The sequence below is a fragment of the Anomaloglossus baeobatrachus genome, chromosome 3 (assembly GCF_048569485.1).
Source record: "Anomaloglossus baeobatrachus isolate aAnoBae1 chromosome 3, aAnoBae1.hap1, whole genome shotgun sequence".
Lineage (NCBI taxonomy): Eukaryota > Metazoa > Chordata > Amphibia > Anura > Aromobatidae > Anomaloglossus > Anomaloglossus baeobatrachus.
The window spans coordinates 195,517,372-195,533,309 of record NC_134355.1 but is presented as its reverse complement, the minus strand read 5'-3'; the positions used below and the strand labels follow the sequence as shown (position 1 = coordinate 195,533,309).

Genomic DNA, 15,938 nt, shown 5'->3' with positions numbered 1-15,938 from the left:
TAAATAGTTTTCTTAATTTTTTTCTGATTGATGTTGTTAGGGACAGCCTGTGGAACAAATCAGTCTCCTTCCCCATCTGGCATCAGACAACATAGATACTTTTTACTTACCTTGCAGAAAAATTATTTTCAACCACACTGCCATGCAGCTGCAGAGGTTTTAGGTAAAAAAAAAAAAAAGGAAAAACAATTAAAGCACTGTAGGGTCTTACGGGGGAACACTATTCTCCTTAAGGAGACTTTACAAGCCCCTCTGGTAGGGTCTAATACAGTCATATGAAAAAGTTTGGGCACCCCTATTAATGTTAACCTTTTTTCTTTATAACAATTTGGGTTTTTGCAACAGCTAGTTCAGTTTCATGTATCTAATAACTGATGGACTCAGTAATATTTCTGGATTTAAATGAGGTTTATTGTACTAACAGAAAATGTGCAATCTGCATTTAAACAAAATTTGACCGGTGCAAAAGTATGGGCACCTCAACATAAAAGTGATATTAATATTTTGTAGATCCTCCTTTTGCAAAAATAACAGCCTCTAGTCACTTCCTGTAGCTTTTAATGAGTTACTGGATCCTGGATGAAGGTATATTTGACCATTCCTGTTTACAAAACAATTCCAGTTCAGTTAAGTTTGATGGTCGCCGAGCATGGACAGCACGCTTCAAATCATCCCACAGATTTTCAGTGATATTCAGGTCTGGGGACTGGGATGGGCATTCCAGAACATTGTAATTGTTCCTCTGCATGAATGCCTGAGTAGATTTGGAGCGGTGTTTTGGATCATTGTCTTGCTGAAATATCCATCGCCTGCGTAACCTCAACTTCGTCACTGATTCTTGCACATTATTGTCAAGAATCTGCTGACACTGAGTTGAATCCATGCGTCCCTCAACTTTAACAAGATTCCCGGTGCCGGCATTGGCCACACAGCCCCAAAGCATGATGGAACCTCCACCAAATTTTACTATGGGTAGCAAGTGCTTTTCTTGGAATGCCGTGTATTTTTTCCTCCATGCATAATGCCTTTTTGTATGACCAAACAACTCAATCTTTGTTTCATCAGTCCACAGGACCTTCTTCCAAAATGTAACTGGCTTGTCCAAATGTGCTTTTGCATACCTCAGGCGACTCTGTTTGTGGCGTGCTTGCAGAAACGGCTTCTTTCGCATCACTCTCCCATAGAGCTTCTCCTTTTGCAAAGTGCGCTGTATTGTTGACCGATGCACATTGACACCATCTGCAGCAAGATGATGCTGCAGGTCTTTGGAGGTGGTCTGTGGATTGTCCTTGACTGTTCTCACCATTCTTCTCTGCCTTTCTGATATTTTTCTTGGCCTGCCACTTCTGGGCTTAACAAGAACTGTACCTGTGTTCTTCTATTTCCTTACTATGTTCCTCACAGTGGAAACTGACAGTTTAAATCTCTAAGACAATTTCTTCTATCCTTCCCCTGAACAACTATGTTGAATAATCTTTGTTTTCAGATCATTTGAGAGTTGTTTTGAGGAGCCCATGATGCCACTCTTCATAGGAGATTCAAATAGGAGAACAACTTGCAAGTGGCCACCTTAAATACATTTTCTCATGATTTGGATACACCTGCCTATGAAGTTCAAAGCTCAATGAGGTTACAAAACCAATTTAGTGCTTTAGTAAGTCAGTAAAAAGTAGTTAGGAGTGTTCAAATCAAGAAATTGATAAGGGTGCCCATACTTTTGCACCGGTCAAATTTTGTTTAAATGCGGATTGCACATTTTCTGTTAGTACAATAAACCTCATTTCAATCCAGAAATATTACTGATTCCATCAGTTATTAGATATATGAAACTGAAATAGCTGTTGCAAAAACCCAAATTGTTATAAAGAAAAAAGGTTAACATTAATAGGGGTGCCCAAACTTTTTCATATGACTGTATGTGTAAAGTGATGGAGATGATGGATGGCTATTGCTGACCTTATTGTTGTGTCCAGCATAAAAAAAAAGCATAAACCGGCTGCAGCCCCAGAGTGTGTGAAGAAAGCAAGCAGGAAATCGAGGGTAAATCCGCACTGCTGATATATAATGAAGATGGAGATATGGATCTTGGAAAGGGATTATATTTGTCAATGCATTTCGATGTGTATCTGCGCCTTCATTAAGACAAATTGCATTTACATGTACAGTTACAAAATCAGCATATATATATAGAGTGCATGTTTGAATAAAGGCGCGCAGGCAATGGTCGCTGGTGTGTCATGTGATGGGATTCAGCACATCATATAGTAAAAATAAACCTTATAGATAATACAGGATTAAATTGCATAGTAGATTGTGTTTCTAGAATTCATCCAAGAACAGAAACATGGTGAAGGTAAAAAGGAAACAAAATTAAAGTGAATCTGTCATCAGAAATTTAGCTATAAACCTAAAAGTTCCCCCCTCTGCAGCTCCTGGGCTGCATTCTAGGAAGCTTCCTATAGTTTTTGTGGCCCCTTTTATTCCAAAATAAATACTTTACAAACTTGTACCTTTTCGTATGCAAATTTCTTAAATCTTCCATGGGGGCGGGCTGCCTGATGTACGTTGCTGTCCTCCTGCCGATTTACGCCGCCCCCGAACGCTGAATTTCAAACCTCAGGACGCCGCCCCTGGTCCCGCGCATGCGCTGTGCTACTGTAGCGGTGCCGTGCACTGTGTGCACGTGTGACCGTGTGACCGCTAGTGACACTTTGCGCGGGCACGAGGTTATGGGCGGCGCTAACGCGGCCGGATGTGTGTCACACATTCCGTGACACCAACAACATCGCTTTAGTGATGTCGTTGCGTGTAAAGCGGCCCTAAGGGAAAACAAGCAGGTGGGAAGATGTATTAGTACATTGGTCCAGCCATGATGCACCGAGTTCATGTGCTGGGTTTGAACAGTCATTCTATGCTGACAAAGTGCCTTTAAAAGGAGTCTTCCCTCACAGAATGACTGTTCAAACCAAGTACCAATGCTTGGGGCATCATGGCAGGGCCAATGATTTAAGTGCACTTTCTCACCTACTTGTTTTCCATCTACTCTTTCCTTCTCTGGCTCCATGAAGTCAGAGCTGCCAATCAAAAAAGATGTGAGGGTGGAAATATAGAGAAAACATGGACGTGGGAAGGTATAGTCATATGTTGGCCTTGCAATGAAGCATTGAGTGCCTGTACTAGGTTTGAATATTCATTCTGTATTATCAAAGTGCCTCTGAGGATAGACTGTCTGCACATAATGACTGTGCAAACCAAGTACCAATGCTCGATGCATCATGGCAGGGCCAGTGATTTCAGTGCACCTATTTATTTTCCAAATATTTCAGCCCTTTCTTTTTTTTAAATCTCTGAAGGTTTAAGTCTAACTGTATTTACAATAAATTAAGAAATATATCACTGCTGCATAGAGAAAATAGCAGCAAAACCTGTTAAATACAATAAATGCATATGACTAATCTGGATGCTGTCGTGAAATGTTGATTATACTTTATTATATCGCTCCAACACTAGGAAATTGACACTTTGTGCATAATTAGCGTTGCAGATCAGGTTATTGCTTATTTCATAACTACTGCAGGCACATACAGAACAAGTAACAGTAACCAAACTGCCTTGCTTTTCAGGTGTTCGATGAACTAGAAATATTTCCTTTGGGTATTTACAACGTGCATCTTGTCAAGTCTGGAGGAGAGACTGATTTTGGTAAGCTTAGTTTAGACAAATCACAGAAAAATAATACAGTGTACTCTTAAGAAAGGAAAAATGTCATTTACAGTTGTTGTCACGGGGTATGTACAGATGGAACACGGGCTCCTAGACTGACCCTAAGACTGGGGCCCGTGCTGTCCCTTATCTCAAAAGGTAGGCTCGATGCTAGCCAGGTTCGTGCCCCCAGCATGTCTTCTGTCTTCTCTCCGGGCCCTGATACTATGCCCCCCACCCAGGGAATGGGCCGGAAATCCAGTAACAAAAAGCCCACAAAAATGCACAGATAAGGGTAAGTGAAAACTTGTGCACACTGCACTCGAACACAAAGGAGGGACAGTATGTGAACTGGGGAGTAACGCACAAGGGGTAAGCAGTAAATACACAGCTGGAGAACTCACACACCACACAAAACTGCAACTTGTAGATCACCATAGCACAGGAAGCAGAAGCTATATCCGGCACACAGCCCCAAGAGCCAGAACTATATAAAAGGGCAGCAGCTGAGGATGGTAATGAGATGCCTGAGCTCCCAGCAGATGACCACAAGCCAGCAGGAATTAGCTCCTGCTGTACTGTAGAGCAGTGAAGCCAGACCCAGCCGACGCCCATGACAGGCTGTGCAACTAAGGCTGGTTTCACACTACGTCTTTTTAACATCCGTTGAAAACGTTATTTTAGCGGAAGTACGGATCCAGTGCAAATGCGTTTTAATTTCAATGCATTTGCAATGGACTCGCGTTAACATCCGTTCACCTGCGTTTGCCTGCGTTATAGTGCGGATCCGGTGACTTGCAGTTTTTTAACATGTTTCAAAAACGCTACTTGTAGCGTTTTTGAGCTGCGTCAAAATACTGCAAGTCACCGGATCCTGACTAAACAGCATGCAAACGCAGGTGAACGCTGGCGTGCTGATAGACAGGATCCTGCTTTTGTACTGAGCATGCCCAGAAAGTACTGAGCATGCCCAGAACCAGTCTCGCGTGATCTGTCTATCTCTCTACTCCCTCCCTCACCCTCTCTCTCTCTATCTCTGTCTTTCCCCCTTCCTCCCCTCCCTCTCTCCCCCACCTGAGAGCTGCGGACACTCGTAACCAAGGTAAATATCGCGTAACCACTTCTCTTAGTTACCCGATGTTTACGTTGGTTACGCGTGCAGGCAGCCCGGCTCCTAGCAGCTGCAGACACTCGTAACCAAGATAAATATCGGGTATCCAAGGCCGATGTTTACCTTGGTTACCAGCGTCTGCAGCTGTCAGAAGCCTCCTCCCAGTCTAGTTCCCCTCACTCCCGATCACATGACTCCAATGCCCGCCCCTAAACATCCAGTGCAGGATCCTGCAAAATAACAGATGCGTTTGCATACGTTATTTGCTGTAAAAGCAGGATCCGTACTTCCGCTAAAATAACGTTTTCAACGGATGTTAAAAAGACGTAGTGTGAAACCAGCCTAAGGGATCCCAGACTGCCCATCGGACACTGCAGTGTGAACAGAGTTTGATGCCGCCATGACACCCAGCAAGTGCAACACTGAACACCACATGACAGTTGTGGTCTAAAGTTCTGAAACTGACACAAATTTTACTTTTCACAATGTTTGCTGATTCGGTGTTTTTGGATCTTTAACTCAGATCTTTATATGGTTACTGAAGTATAATATAATAAGCAATTCAGATGTTTTCACACTTTTATTGACAATTACATATAGTCTATGCAAAGACTGAATATTTACAGTGCTCTCACATTCATTTTCAAGACTTGTGCAATGTACCCTTGCATGTTGGATATCAGCTCGTGGGCCAAATCCTCACTGAGGACAGCCCATTTTTGTCTAATCAGTGCTTGGAGTTGATCAAAATGTCTGTATTTTTGTTTGTCCACCTGATTTTTGGTGATTGACCATGGGTTCTCAATGGGATTGATATCTGATGAGTTTCCTGGCCATGGACTCAAAAATTCAATATTTTATTTACTGAGACATGTAGCCATCACTTTTACCTTGTGACATGGCATCAGTCATGCTGAAAAAGTACTGTTCATCACCAAATTGCTCCTGGTTTATTGGAAGAAGTTTATCTTGGAGGAAGTTTAAATACCATTTTTATTCATCGTGGTGTTCTTAGGTAAAGTTGTGAGTGAGCCCACTCCCTTACATGAAGAGCAACCTCACAGATGAATGGTCTCAGGATGCTTTACTGTTGGCTTGTCACAAGACTCATGGTAATGCTCTCCTGTTCTTCTCCAGACAATCATTCTTCTATTCCAAACACTGTTTAGGTTGTATCAGAAAAAATAATTTTATCTAAATCTTCTTCAGTCCAATCTCTGTACTTCCTGCAAATGTATTTTCTCTGGTGAATCTCCCCTTCAGACTGTTTTTGACATCTGGAAGAATGAATGGAGAAGAAAAGATGAGAGCTACCATGAGTTCTGTGCTATGCCAACAGTAATGCATTCTGAGACCATTCATTTGTGGGGTCGCTTGTCATTCTTGTGAGAGAACTCACTCCTAATTTTACCTGAGAACACTTCCATGAATTAAAAATAGTATCTTAAATAACCTTTAGGAGCAACTTCTTTCAATGATCCAGGAGCAATTTCGTGATGAACGGTACCTTTTGCAGTATGATGGAGCAAGGTAAAAGTGATGTGGTTTGATTAACAGAACATTTAAATTTAGTGTCCATGGCCAGGAAACTCTCCAGATTTCAATCCCATTGAGAATATTTGGTCAATCTTCAAAGAAACAAGAGGACAAACAAAACACAGAGTTAAACTCAAAGCACTGAAGCAAGGACTAGGGGAAACTATATGCAACTGGGTAAGGAATTGGCTAAAAGATAGGAAACAAAGAGTAGTCATAAATGGAACATTCTCTAAATGGGCTATAGTCAGCAGTGGGGTGCAGCAGGGATCTGTGCTAGGACCAATTCTTTTTAATCTCTTTATAAATGACCGAGTGGAGAAGATTGAGAGTAAAATGTCAGTCTTTGCTGATGACACCAAACTATGTAGGATATTAAAAACTGACCTTGATAGTATAATATTACAAAAAGATCTGGATAAGATGTCAGAATGGTCAGATACTTGGCAAATGAGATTTAACGTTGATAAATGTACAGTAATGCACCTAGGACGGAGTAATCCTATAGCTGCGTATACATTAAATGGAGTAAACTCGGGACTACAGAACAGGAGAAGAACTTGGGTATTCTCATTACAAATAAGCTGAGCAGCAGCACTTAATGTCAAGCAGCAGCTGCAAAAGCAAACAAGATTCTAGGGTGTATAAAAAGAGAGATTAGATCCCGTGATCCCAACGTATTATTACCCCTCTATAAATCACTTTTAAGGCCACATCTGGAATATGGGATTCAGTTTTGGGCTCCACATTTTAAAAAGGACATTCAAAAGTTAGAGTCAGTTCAAAGGCAGGCAACTAGACTACTACAAGGAATGGAAGGTCTCCCATATGATGACAGGTTGAAAAAGTTAGATATGTTTAGCTTAGAAAAAAGACGTCTCAGAGGAGATCTCATTTATATGTATAAATACATGTGTGGTCAATATAAAGGACTGGCACATGACTTATTTCTTCCGAAGACAATACTAAGGACCAGGGGACACTCACTGCGAGTGGAAGAAAAGCGATTCCGACAGCTAAATAGGAAAGGGTTCTTTACAGTTAGAGCAATCAGACTGTGGAATACCCTACCACAAGAGGTAGTAATGGCAGATACTATAACAGCTTTCAAAAAAGGGCTGGATGATTTCCTCAGTACACACAACATTGTTGGTTATAAATGACTTTGTGACCAAATGTAGAACTGGTGGAAGAAGGATGAACTAGATGGACCTAGGTCTTTTTTCAACCTTAGTAACTATGTAACTATGTAACACTGCTAAATGCCGCTTTACACGCTGTGTCATCGCTCAAGCGATCTCGTTGGGGTCACGGAATTTGTAACGCACATCCGGTCGCTTTAGTGATGTCTTTACGTGGGACACCTATGAGCGATTTTGAATTGTCGCAAAAACGGTCAAAATCGCTCATCGGTGACATGCCCCCCTATTCTCGAATATCGCTGCTAATCGGTGTACGAAGTTGTTCGTCGCTCCTGCAGCAGCACACATCGCTATGTGTGACACCGCAGGAACGAGGAACCTCACCTTACCTGCGGCCCCCCGAAATATGGAAGGAAGGAGGTGGGCGGGATGTTACGTCCAACTCATCTCCGCCCCTCCGCTTCTATTGGGCGGCGGTTCGGTGATGCTGCTGTGACGCTGAATGAACCGCCCCCTTAGAAAGGAGGCGGTTCGCCAGTCACAGCGACGTCGCAGAGCAGGTATGTGCGTGTGATGCTGCCGTAGCGATAATGTTCACTGTAGCAGCGATCACACGATATCGCATGTACGATGGGGGCGGGTGCTTTCGCGCTCGACATCGCTAGCAATTGCTAGCGATGTCGTAGCGTGTAAAGCGGCCTTTAGTCAAGAATGTGTTGTCATCAGTCAGGATTTGACCTAGAAACTGATATATAATGTCACAGCGAATTGCCGAAGTCTTGAAAACGTCAGCCTGAAAATATTGAGTCTTTGCATTAACTTAATGTGTTTATCAATAAAAGACTCAAAACGTTTTGCCATGACTGTGGATAGAACTAACAAACAAATGGATTTAAGGCCTTTTTACACACTGCAACATCGCTAGCGATATCGCTGTTACATCATCAGTTTAGTGACATAATAGTGACCTCCCCAGCGACATTGCAGTGTGTGACACACATCAGCGACCTGGCCCCCGCTGTGAGGTCGCTGATCGCTACACATCTCTCAGGACTATTTTTTGGTCCTTTGTTTCCCGCTGCGCAGCAAGTATCGTTGTGTTTGATACCGTTACAACGACTTAGCAACTTCCCTTTCAAATAGTTGCTTTGACATGTCCCCAATGACCAGCTAGGTCGTTCTGCAGGTCCGTATCCCTGCTGCGTCGTTGGCCAGACCTGCCTGTTTGACAGCTCCCCAGAGACTTTCCAGCGATCCCGGCCAGGTCGGGATCGCTGGTGGGATCGCTAGAAAGTCTCAATGTGTAAAGGGGCCTTTAGTTAAGACTAAGGGGTATTTGCACTCTGCGACATCGCAAGCCGATGCTGCGATGCCGAGCGCGATAGTCCCCGCCCCCGTCGCAGCTGCGATATCCTTGTGATAGCTGCCGTAGTGAACATTATCGCTACGGTAGCTTCACATGGACTCACCTGTCCTGGGACGTCGCTCTGGCCGGCGACCCGACTCCTTATTAAGGGGGCGGGTCGTACGGCATCACTGCGACGTCACACAGCAGGTGGCCAATAGAAGTGGAGGGGCGGAGATGAGCAGGATGTAAACATCCCGCCCACCTTCTCCCTTACGCATATCCTACGGGAGCCGCGGTGACGCCGGTAGGAGATGTTCCTCGCTCCTGCGGCTTCACACACAGCGATGTGTGCTGCTGCTGGAGCGAGGAACAACATCGGACCGTCGCGTTCAGCGTAATTATGGATTATGCTGACGCTACACCGATGATACGATTACGACGCTTTTGCGCTCGTTAATCGTATCATCTAGGCTTTACACACTACAATGTCGCCTGCGATGCCGGAAGGGCGTCACTTTCAATTTGACCCCACCGACATCGCACCTGCGATGTCGTAGTGTGCAAAGTACCCCTTAGAGGAGTCATTTTGAGAGATTACAACTAGCAAATTTCTAATTTTAAAGCAGGAACATAACAAAATGAAGACCATCATTTTAAATATGAATAAAAACAAATATTTAAGAGAAACTTTCACCAAGTTTTCCCCAATAAACCTTTGACCAGGATTTATTATATGGGAAAAAAATGTGCAAACTTACCGTATATTTATTGATCCCTGTTAGTGCCACATTCCCTACAAGGTAAAGTGCAAAATAACATGTTGCTGCCTTCTATTTAGCAGTAAAGTGTCCCTCGAAAGTTTCTAGAACTTTAAAGTGTCCAGCAGAATCGTTATGGATCATGATGTGGATGATGCCCCCAACATTATGCACAGGTAGCTTCAGCAGAGGAACGTCGCATGGGCAGGGGTTTGTCCCTTTTGTTGGCTAAAAAATGATAGTGCATGTGCAAAACAACACGGATTCATGTTCTAGAGGAAAAATCACTGTGCATGTGCAGGTTCTCTGCTGGAGCAGCCTGTGAATAGATATTATATAATATATATATATTGCTTTTTATTGTTGCTGTACAAAAATATCTATTTAGTGTACAAAATTCTTTAATACACTTTGTAAACAGGATCGGGTAATGCCATCATAAAGTGCCAAAATAGTACTGCCATATAATGCACATCATATTTGCTATTACTTTTATGCTGTGATCATGTACCGTATTAACAACATCCATTTCTAAAGATCAGCAGCCTGACACTGTTGTAAGTATATACCAATGAAGTCGGCAATGCTGGAGAACGCCAGACATGGTGATGCTCAACTGTGCAACAATACAATCTTCAAAAATTACGAGAGTAGAAGAAAAATGAGTGGCACTCACCGGAGCATTATTTTGTTGTTGTTTTTTTTTAATTCCAAGGTCATATGGGAATACAGAGTGAAGATATACAGACTGGGCTACAGCTGTTTCACATCTAATTACGCCTCATCTCGCCCTGATGAATTGTAATTAGATGGAAAACATCTATTTCCCAGTCTGTATGTCTTCACTCTGTATTCCCATATGACCTTGGAATAGAAAAAGCACAAAACAATGCACCAGTGGTGAGTGCCACTCTTAATACACTGCAAAGTAAGACTGGTAGAGCAATAGACTATTAGTGACTCACTGGGGTATTTCTTCTAATGTTCATCACCCACTTCTCTTTGCTAGGATTTGCTGTTGCAGCTCAGGTTGATGATCACCACAGTCTTACTCACATCTATGTAAGTTATGTTCACCCTGACGGACTGGCCTACAGAGAGGGTAAGTATCTGTGTGTATTATTTTTGTGCTTATTAGATTGATGTTGGGTTTCACTAAAAGGTAGTCATTGTTATATAAGAAATCCTGTTTAAAATATATGTAATACATATAGGATCCCGCATTATTCCCAGACATGATCTTATACAAGCATCTGCTACTATCTGATAAGTTAAATAATATTTTTTTGACATGGATCCTGATCTTTCCCCACCACTAGAATCATATCTAGCGGTTCAAAAAAAGGGGTTGAAACACTTAGTGCACCCCAAGCTGGGTAACACTTTACAATTTCAGGTACATTTTACCCCTTAACTATCTGGGATGATTTTTGTCACAGTTCACATCGTTGAGCCCACACAGTACTGGGCATATGCCGGCTGTGTTTCACAGTCAGCCTCTGCCTCAAGCAGCAGTGGCAGGGCAACCTCCAATTGCTGCTGTTTAGTCATTTAAATGCTGCTATCAATCACTTACAGTGGCATTTAAATGGCTGCCTTTCCCATGCACATTCCGATAAGTTACTAAGGACCTGCTGGAGCCCCCTATGACTGCCATCCTAATCCTCTTGTGAAGCTGGCTGGGCTTCTTAAGAGAACGTTAGTTACACTTTCTACTGCGATACTGTGATATTAAAGTTTTAAAGCATTACTTCAGCGGTTTTATTATTTCACACTGAAGTGGTGCTTCTACTATAAGTTCTCGGACCCTAGTCTTATACTTACAAGCCTTTAGAAGACCTAGTTGGACTTTTTGGGGTTTTTTTTAAAATAGACTCAGAATCAACCTCCAAACTTACTGCCAGTTTCTAGAAGATACTACCTTCAAGCAGTAGGCAGTTAAAGGCTGCATCTCTCAAGTAAGCCATCACATCATATTCATCAAATACTCCACTACTTGGTTTCCAGTTAAGATCTTAAAGATAATGGAATAATAGCATGGCCCCTTCCTCACCCGACCTAAACAACTTGTGGGCCCTTCTTAAATGGGAAACTTACAGTGAAGGAAAACATTATACTGCTCTGAAAGGTGGCTGGAAGGCTGTACTTGGTTCTGGCCAACAAGTTGATAGCCACCCTTCTTGATATTCACTGTACATGTCCAGTGTAAGTCGGGAGTGGGTGTATGGACTAGCTCAGAGGGTGAGCACGCTCATGCCCCGTAGATAATGGCTGTGACGCACAGTCAAGTTCTGCCTCTTACAGCCGCGGGTGAAGCAGAATTTCAATTGCGACTGTTAACCTGTTGTTTGAAAGCAGCATGCAGGACATGGATTTGTGTTATTCTTTGCACCTATTGGTTGCCCCATGATGAGATTGCAGAAAGCCAATGAGTTGCTATAATAGGGGGGGTTCTGAGGGCTTCAAAGGAGACTGTGATTTTAGACTATACATCTATACTGTGGTATTGCTGTTGTTTTATTACTGTGATTTGAATACTGTTGTATTGTTATACAGTATTTTTTTGCTATATACAGTAATATTGGGGTATTACTGTAGTGTATATAGGAAAATAGATTGGATGACTGCAGGTTCAAGGTCCCTAAGTTGAGTACAAACTACAGTAAAAAAAAAAAAGTTTAAACTACCCCATTAAAGATACAGATATTTAAAAAATAAGAACAACACATATTTGGTGTGGCCGCATCTGTACAAATTCATTCAAAATATAAAATTACCGTAATTAAACTGATCGGTAAACACCGTAAACGGAAAATAAATAACAAATGACAACATTTTGGGTTGTTTTTGGTTGCCCCAACACTGCAAAAAAAAAATGCTTAGGGGACAATCAAAATGTTATAGCTATCCAAAAATATTATCAATAAAAACACTGTCTTATCCTGCAAAAAAATAAGTGTTACACAATTCCATCGACCAACAAATGCAAACTTTACGGGTTTTAGAAAATAGCGACACAATCCCCTGCGGAATTGTTGCGGTAAACCTGCGGAAATAGTGCAGATTTCCTGCGGAATTCCCGCCCTCTATCTCTATAGTGGAAAGGCAGGAATTCCGTAGATAATTCCGCATGAATAATGGACATGCAGTTACGTGCAGCTGCGGTAAATCTGCAGCATTTTCCGCAGCCTCAAATACCACAGCATTGATACAGCACTCACCAAATGCCATAGGATAACATGGGGAGTGTCTGTGCTTGCATAAACCCACGAATTTATCTGGAAAATCTAGAAAATCCTCGGGTTTTCCATAGTAAATTCTGCAGTTACTTTCTCCCGTGGGCACATGGCCTTATAGGGTTTTCATTGATTTCATTCTGATCTTGAACTGCAGTGCACGGACTGGCCGCCATTCTCCCGATCAGAGCATGACAACCTCGTAGAAATATATGAAACTGTCATGTTCGGGTCCAGGGAGCCACAGCCGGTCTGTGCTGTAGTGGTCCTTGCTCGGATCGATTGGCACTAACTTCTGAATGAGGCTTTATTGAAAAGACAAGTCTACATTTTTTTCAATGTCAGAAGATCTTTAATCTCAGGGTCTTTGTATGTATTTGGAGCTTTATCAGAAAAACAGAGCTCTGACGTTATAAAGATATATAATTCATAATTTCCCAAGATGAGGTGTATTTCTGTAGTGATTTTTTCTTTAGAGTAATCCACAGGAAAATGATTGATGTCAAGGTGTGTAACCCAGTATGCTTAGGTCAGGTGTCCTCACCAGCATGTCTTACATGTTTATTTCACAGGCCTTCGCACAAAAAATGAAATCCTCTTTATCAATGGAGAAGCGGTTTCAGACCTTGACCTAAGGAAAATGGAGTTTTTATTCTCAGAGAGGAGTGTCTTGTTGTCATTGAGGTCTTGTCACGCTGATGTCAAACCATCAGTGCCCTCATCATGGCCAGAAAATTACATTCTCAAAGATCAGATGAGACCTGTGCCACCACTGAACCAGTCTCAGCTCCTGGAGGAATTCCTGAACACCTTCCGCAGGAATTCTATGAAAGGTAAAAAAATGTGTGGATGAAATATTGTACTTTCAGATGTTATTTTCTATTTTAAAGCTGAGAAATACGTAAATCTCATAAAACGATAGCAAACAAATATGCAATACATGCAGTTATTTTCTTTGTTGCCTTTTGAATATCAATTAGTGCTGCATATTTGTCAGATTGAGTAGTTTCTCATCTTAAGGCCTCCTTCACAAGTCCATGGCTCCGGTACTTGTTTGGTCCGTTTCCTCATGTACTGGAGACACGGGTACACGTATTAAAATCAATAGGTCTGCACTCACATGCGTGTTTTGCCATGGACCGTGTGTCCCTGCGGAGCATACGTGTGACCGTGTGCTCCACACGTAGACAATTCCGTTTTTCTCCGGCATCACGGGTGTCACACTGACAGCACGGATATGATCCGTGTGACACGCCCTGGAGAAAAAACACTTGTCTGTGAATTAAAAGGAACTTCTATACTCACCTTCTCCAGCCCTGCTGTCTCTGCCACTGCTGTCACTTGCTTCCGACCCCCGCTCATTATGCTCATTGCATATTCACTCCACTGTGGGCCGGAAGCAGCAGCAGTGGGGAGTCAGCAGGACTGGAGACCGTAGATCAGCACCACGGACAGCAGCGACAGGGACAGGTGAGCAGAAAGTTCCTGTTCTCCGTGTGTTATCACGGATAACACACAGAGAACACACGTGTGCCATAAACACGGCACACTGAGGGCAATACGCACCTTTGACACATCCGTGAAAAACGTGCATGATTTTCACGGATGTGTGAAAGAGCTCTAAAACAAAGTAGAATATCACAAAGCACTAAATTCTGAGTAATTGTAATGATAGTTGGCCAGGATAAAATGCATATAAAGAACAGCTTATAGAGGGATCACCAGGATACTAATGCAGAGCAAATAACAATGATTAGCAACTTAATCCATAAATGATGAGCTTTTTCTCTTTGTGATGCTGTAGACAGATTTATATTACCCCTGAAAAACCTAAAACACTGCTCCAGCGTTTTGTCTATTTTTAGCATTGGACTGGCACTTTCAATGTAAATCCCCTGCCCCCTGTCTTTTACTTACCTTCCAGCGTTTTCATGTGTTTTTGGCATCGCTCCAGCCCGCCGGTGCCATCTTGTGACTAACGTCTGGGTGGCTGAGAGTCAGAAGTTATGCCACAAGATCTCAATGCAACTCCAATAGCCAGAACGAGGCTCTCATAGACTTGTATTGATTTGTGACCTTCGGCGAGAGCTGCTTGCAGGTCACAAATTGCCGGAGACCCACTAGAGCGACAGTGAAAAAGGATGAAGACATCAGCAGGCGAGTATAAGACAGTGGGCCTAGAACTTACAATTTAAGCGCCATCCAACTGTGAAATAGAAAACAACGCTGATGTGATGCTTTAATGTAGTAATATGCATGTGCCAGTTAAAGATGACCTGTTCTGAGGTTAAAATTTACCAGTTTTGCTCTTATTTTATTCCCACTGCTCCGCTGAGTTTTGTTTGTTTAGTAATTTGCCATGCGGTTCTAGAGATTTGGGCATTTTCTTTTTAGTGCCATATTTTATGGTTTTCATCAAGGGGCAGAGTGGCCCACAGGGTAATAATGCAGAGCCGCCTAATGAAGAAGCCCCGGAAAATTCTGTGAGTTTTTCCCCTTTCGTAAACACCATAATCACTAGCACTACATATAAAGGCCCAATATCTCTGGAACCATATGGAGGATTTAAAGAAAATAAAAGAAAGAATACTAAAGAGGACAGTGGGAATGGAATAAAACCAAAAACTGGCCATTTTTGACTTAGTGGCAGGTCGTCTTTAAGTGAATGGGCCACCATGAAATGCAAATGTGAGCACAATTTTCCTGAGTGAGTCAATCTTTGCACCGGCTCAGGCATGTGGAATGTGGCTGCCCTGTACTGATAATGACTTATCCCCCTTTAGGGTTCGTTAAGGCGAGCGTATTATATTGACGGGTTCACTCTGAGTTAAAATCAGACAGCACATGGACCATTGTAATGCAGCTGGGCTGTTCAAGTTACAGCATTATCACATTTACCAAGTGTCCATGTGAAAAAAATCACAGCAAGCTTTTCTCTTCCATAAAACGGACGTACCGTACATAAAAATAAACAAATCATCCATACAGTATCCGATTTTACAAATACTTTGCATTATTAACAGTGCATTTAATCATATACATTAACTTTTGGTCTGTACTGTGTGTATATATATATATATATATATATATATATATTATATATAT

General features: G+C 42.2%; 1 protein-coding gene across 3 annotated transcripts in view; it reads left to right on the top strand.

The window, feature by feature from the left end:
* Positions 1 to 15,938, top strand: part of TIAM2 (TIAM Rac1 associated GEF 2) — a 519,289-nt gene that overhangs the window by 389,573 nt on the left and 113,778 nt on the right. For all 3 annotated transcript variants that reach the window (XM_075339675.1, XM_075339674.1, XM_075339676.1), the window contains 3 exons: positions 3,624 to 3,702; positions 10,607 to 10,699; positions 13,406 to 13,666. In XM_075339675.1, coding sequence (XP_075195790.1) covers positions 3,624 to 3,702; positions 10,607 to 10,699; positions 13,406 to 13,666 — 433 coding nt within the window. The remainder of the gene's footprint in view (positions 1 to 3,623; positions 3,703 to 10,606; positions 10,700 to 13,405; positions 13,667 to 15,938) is intronic.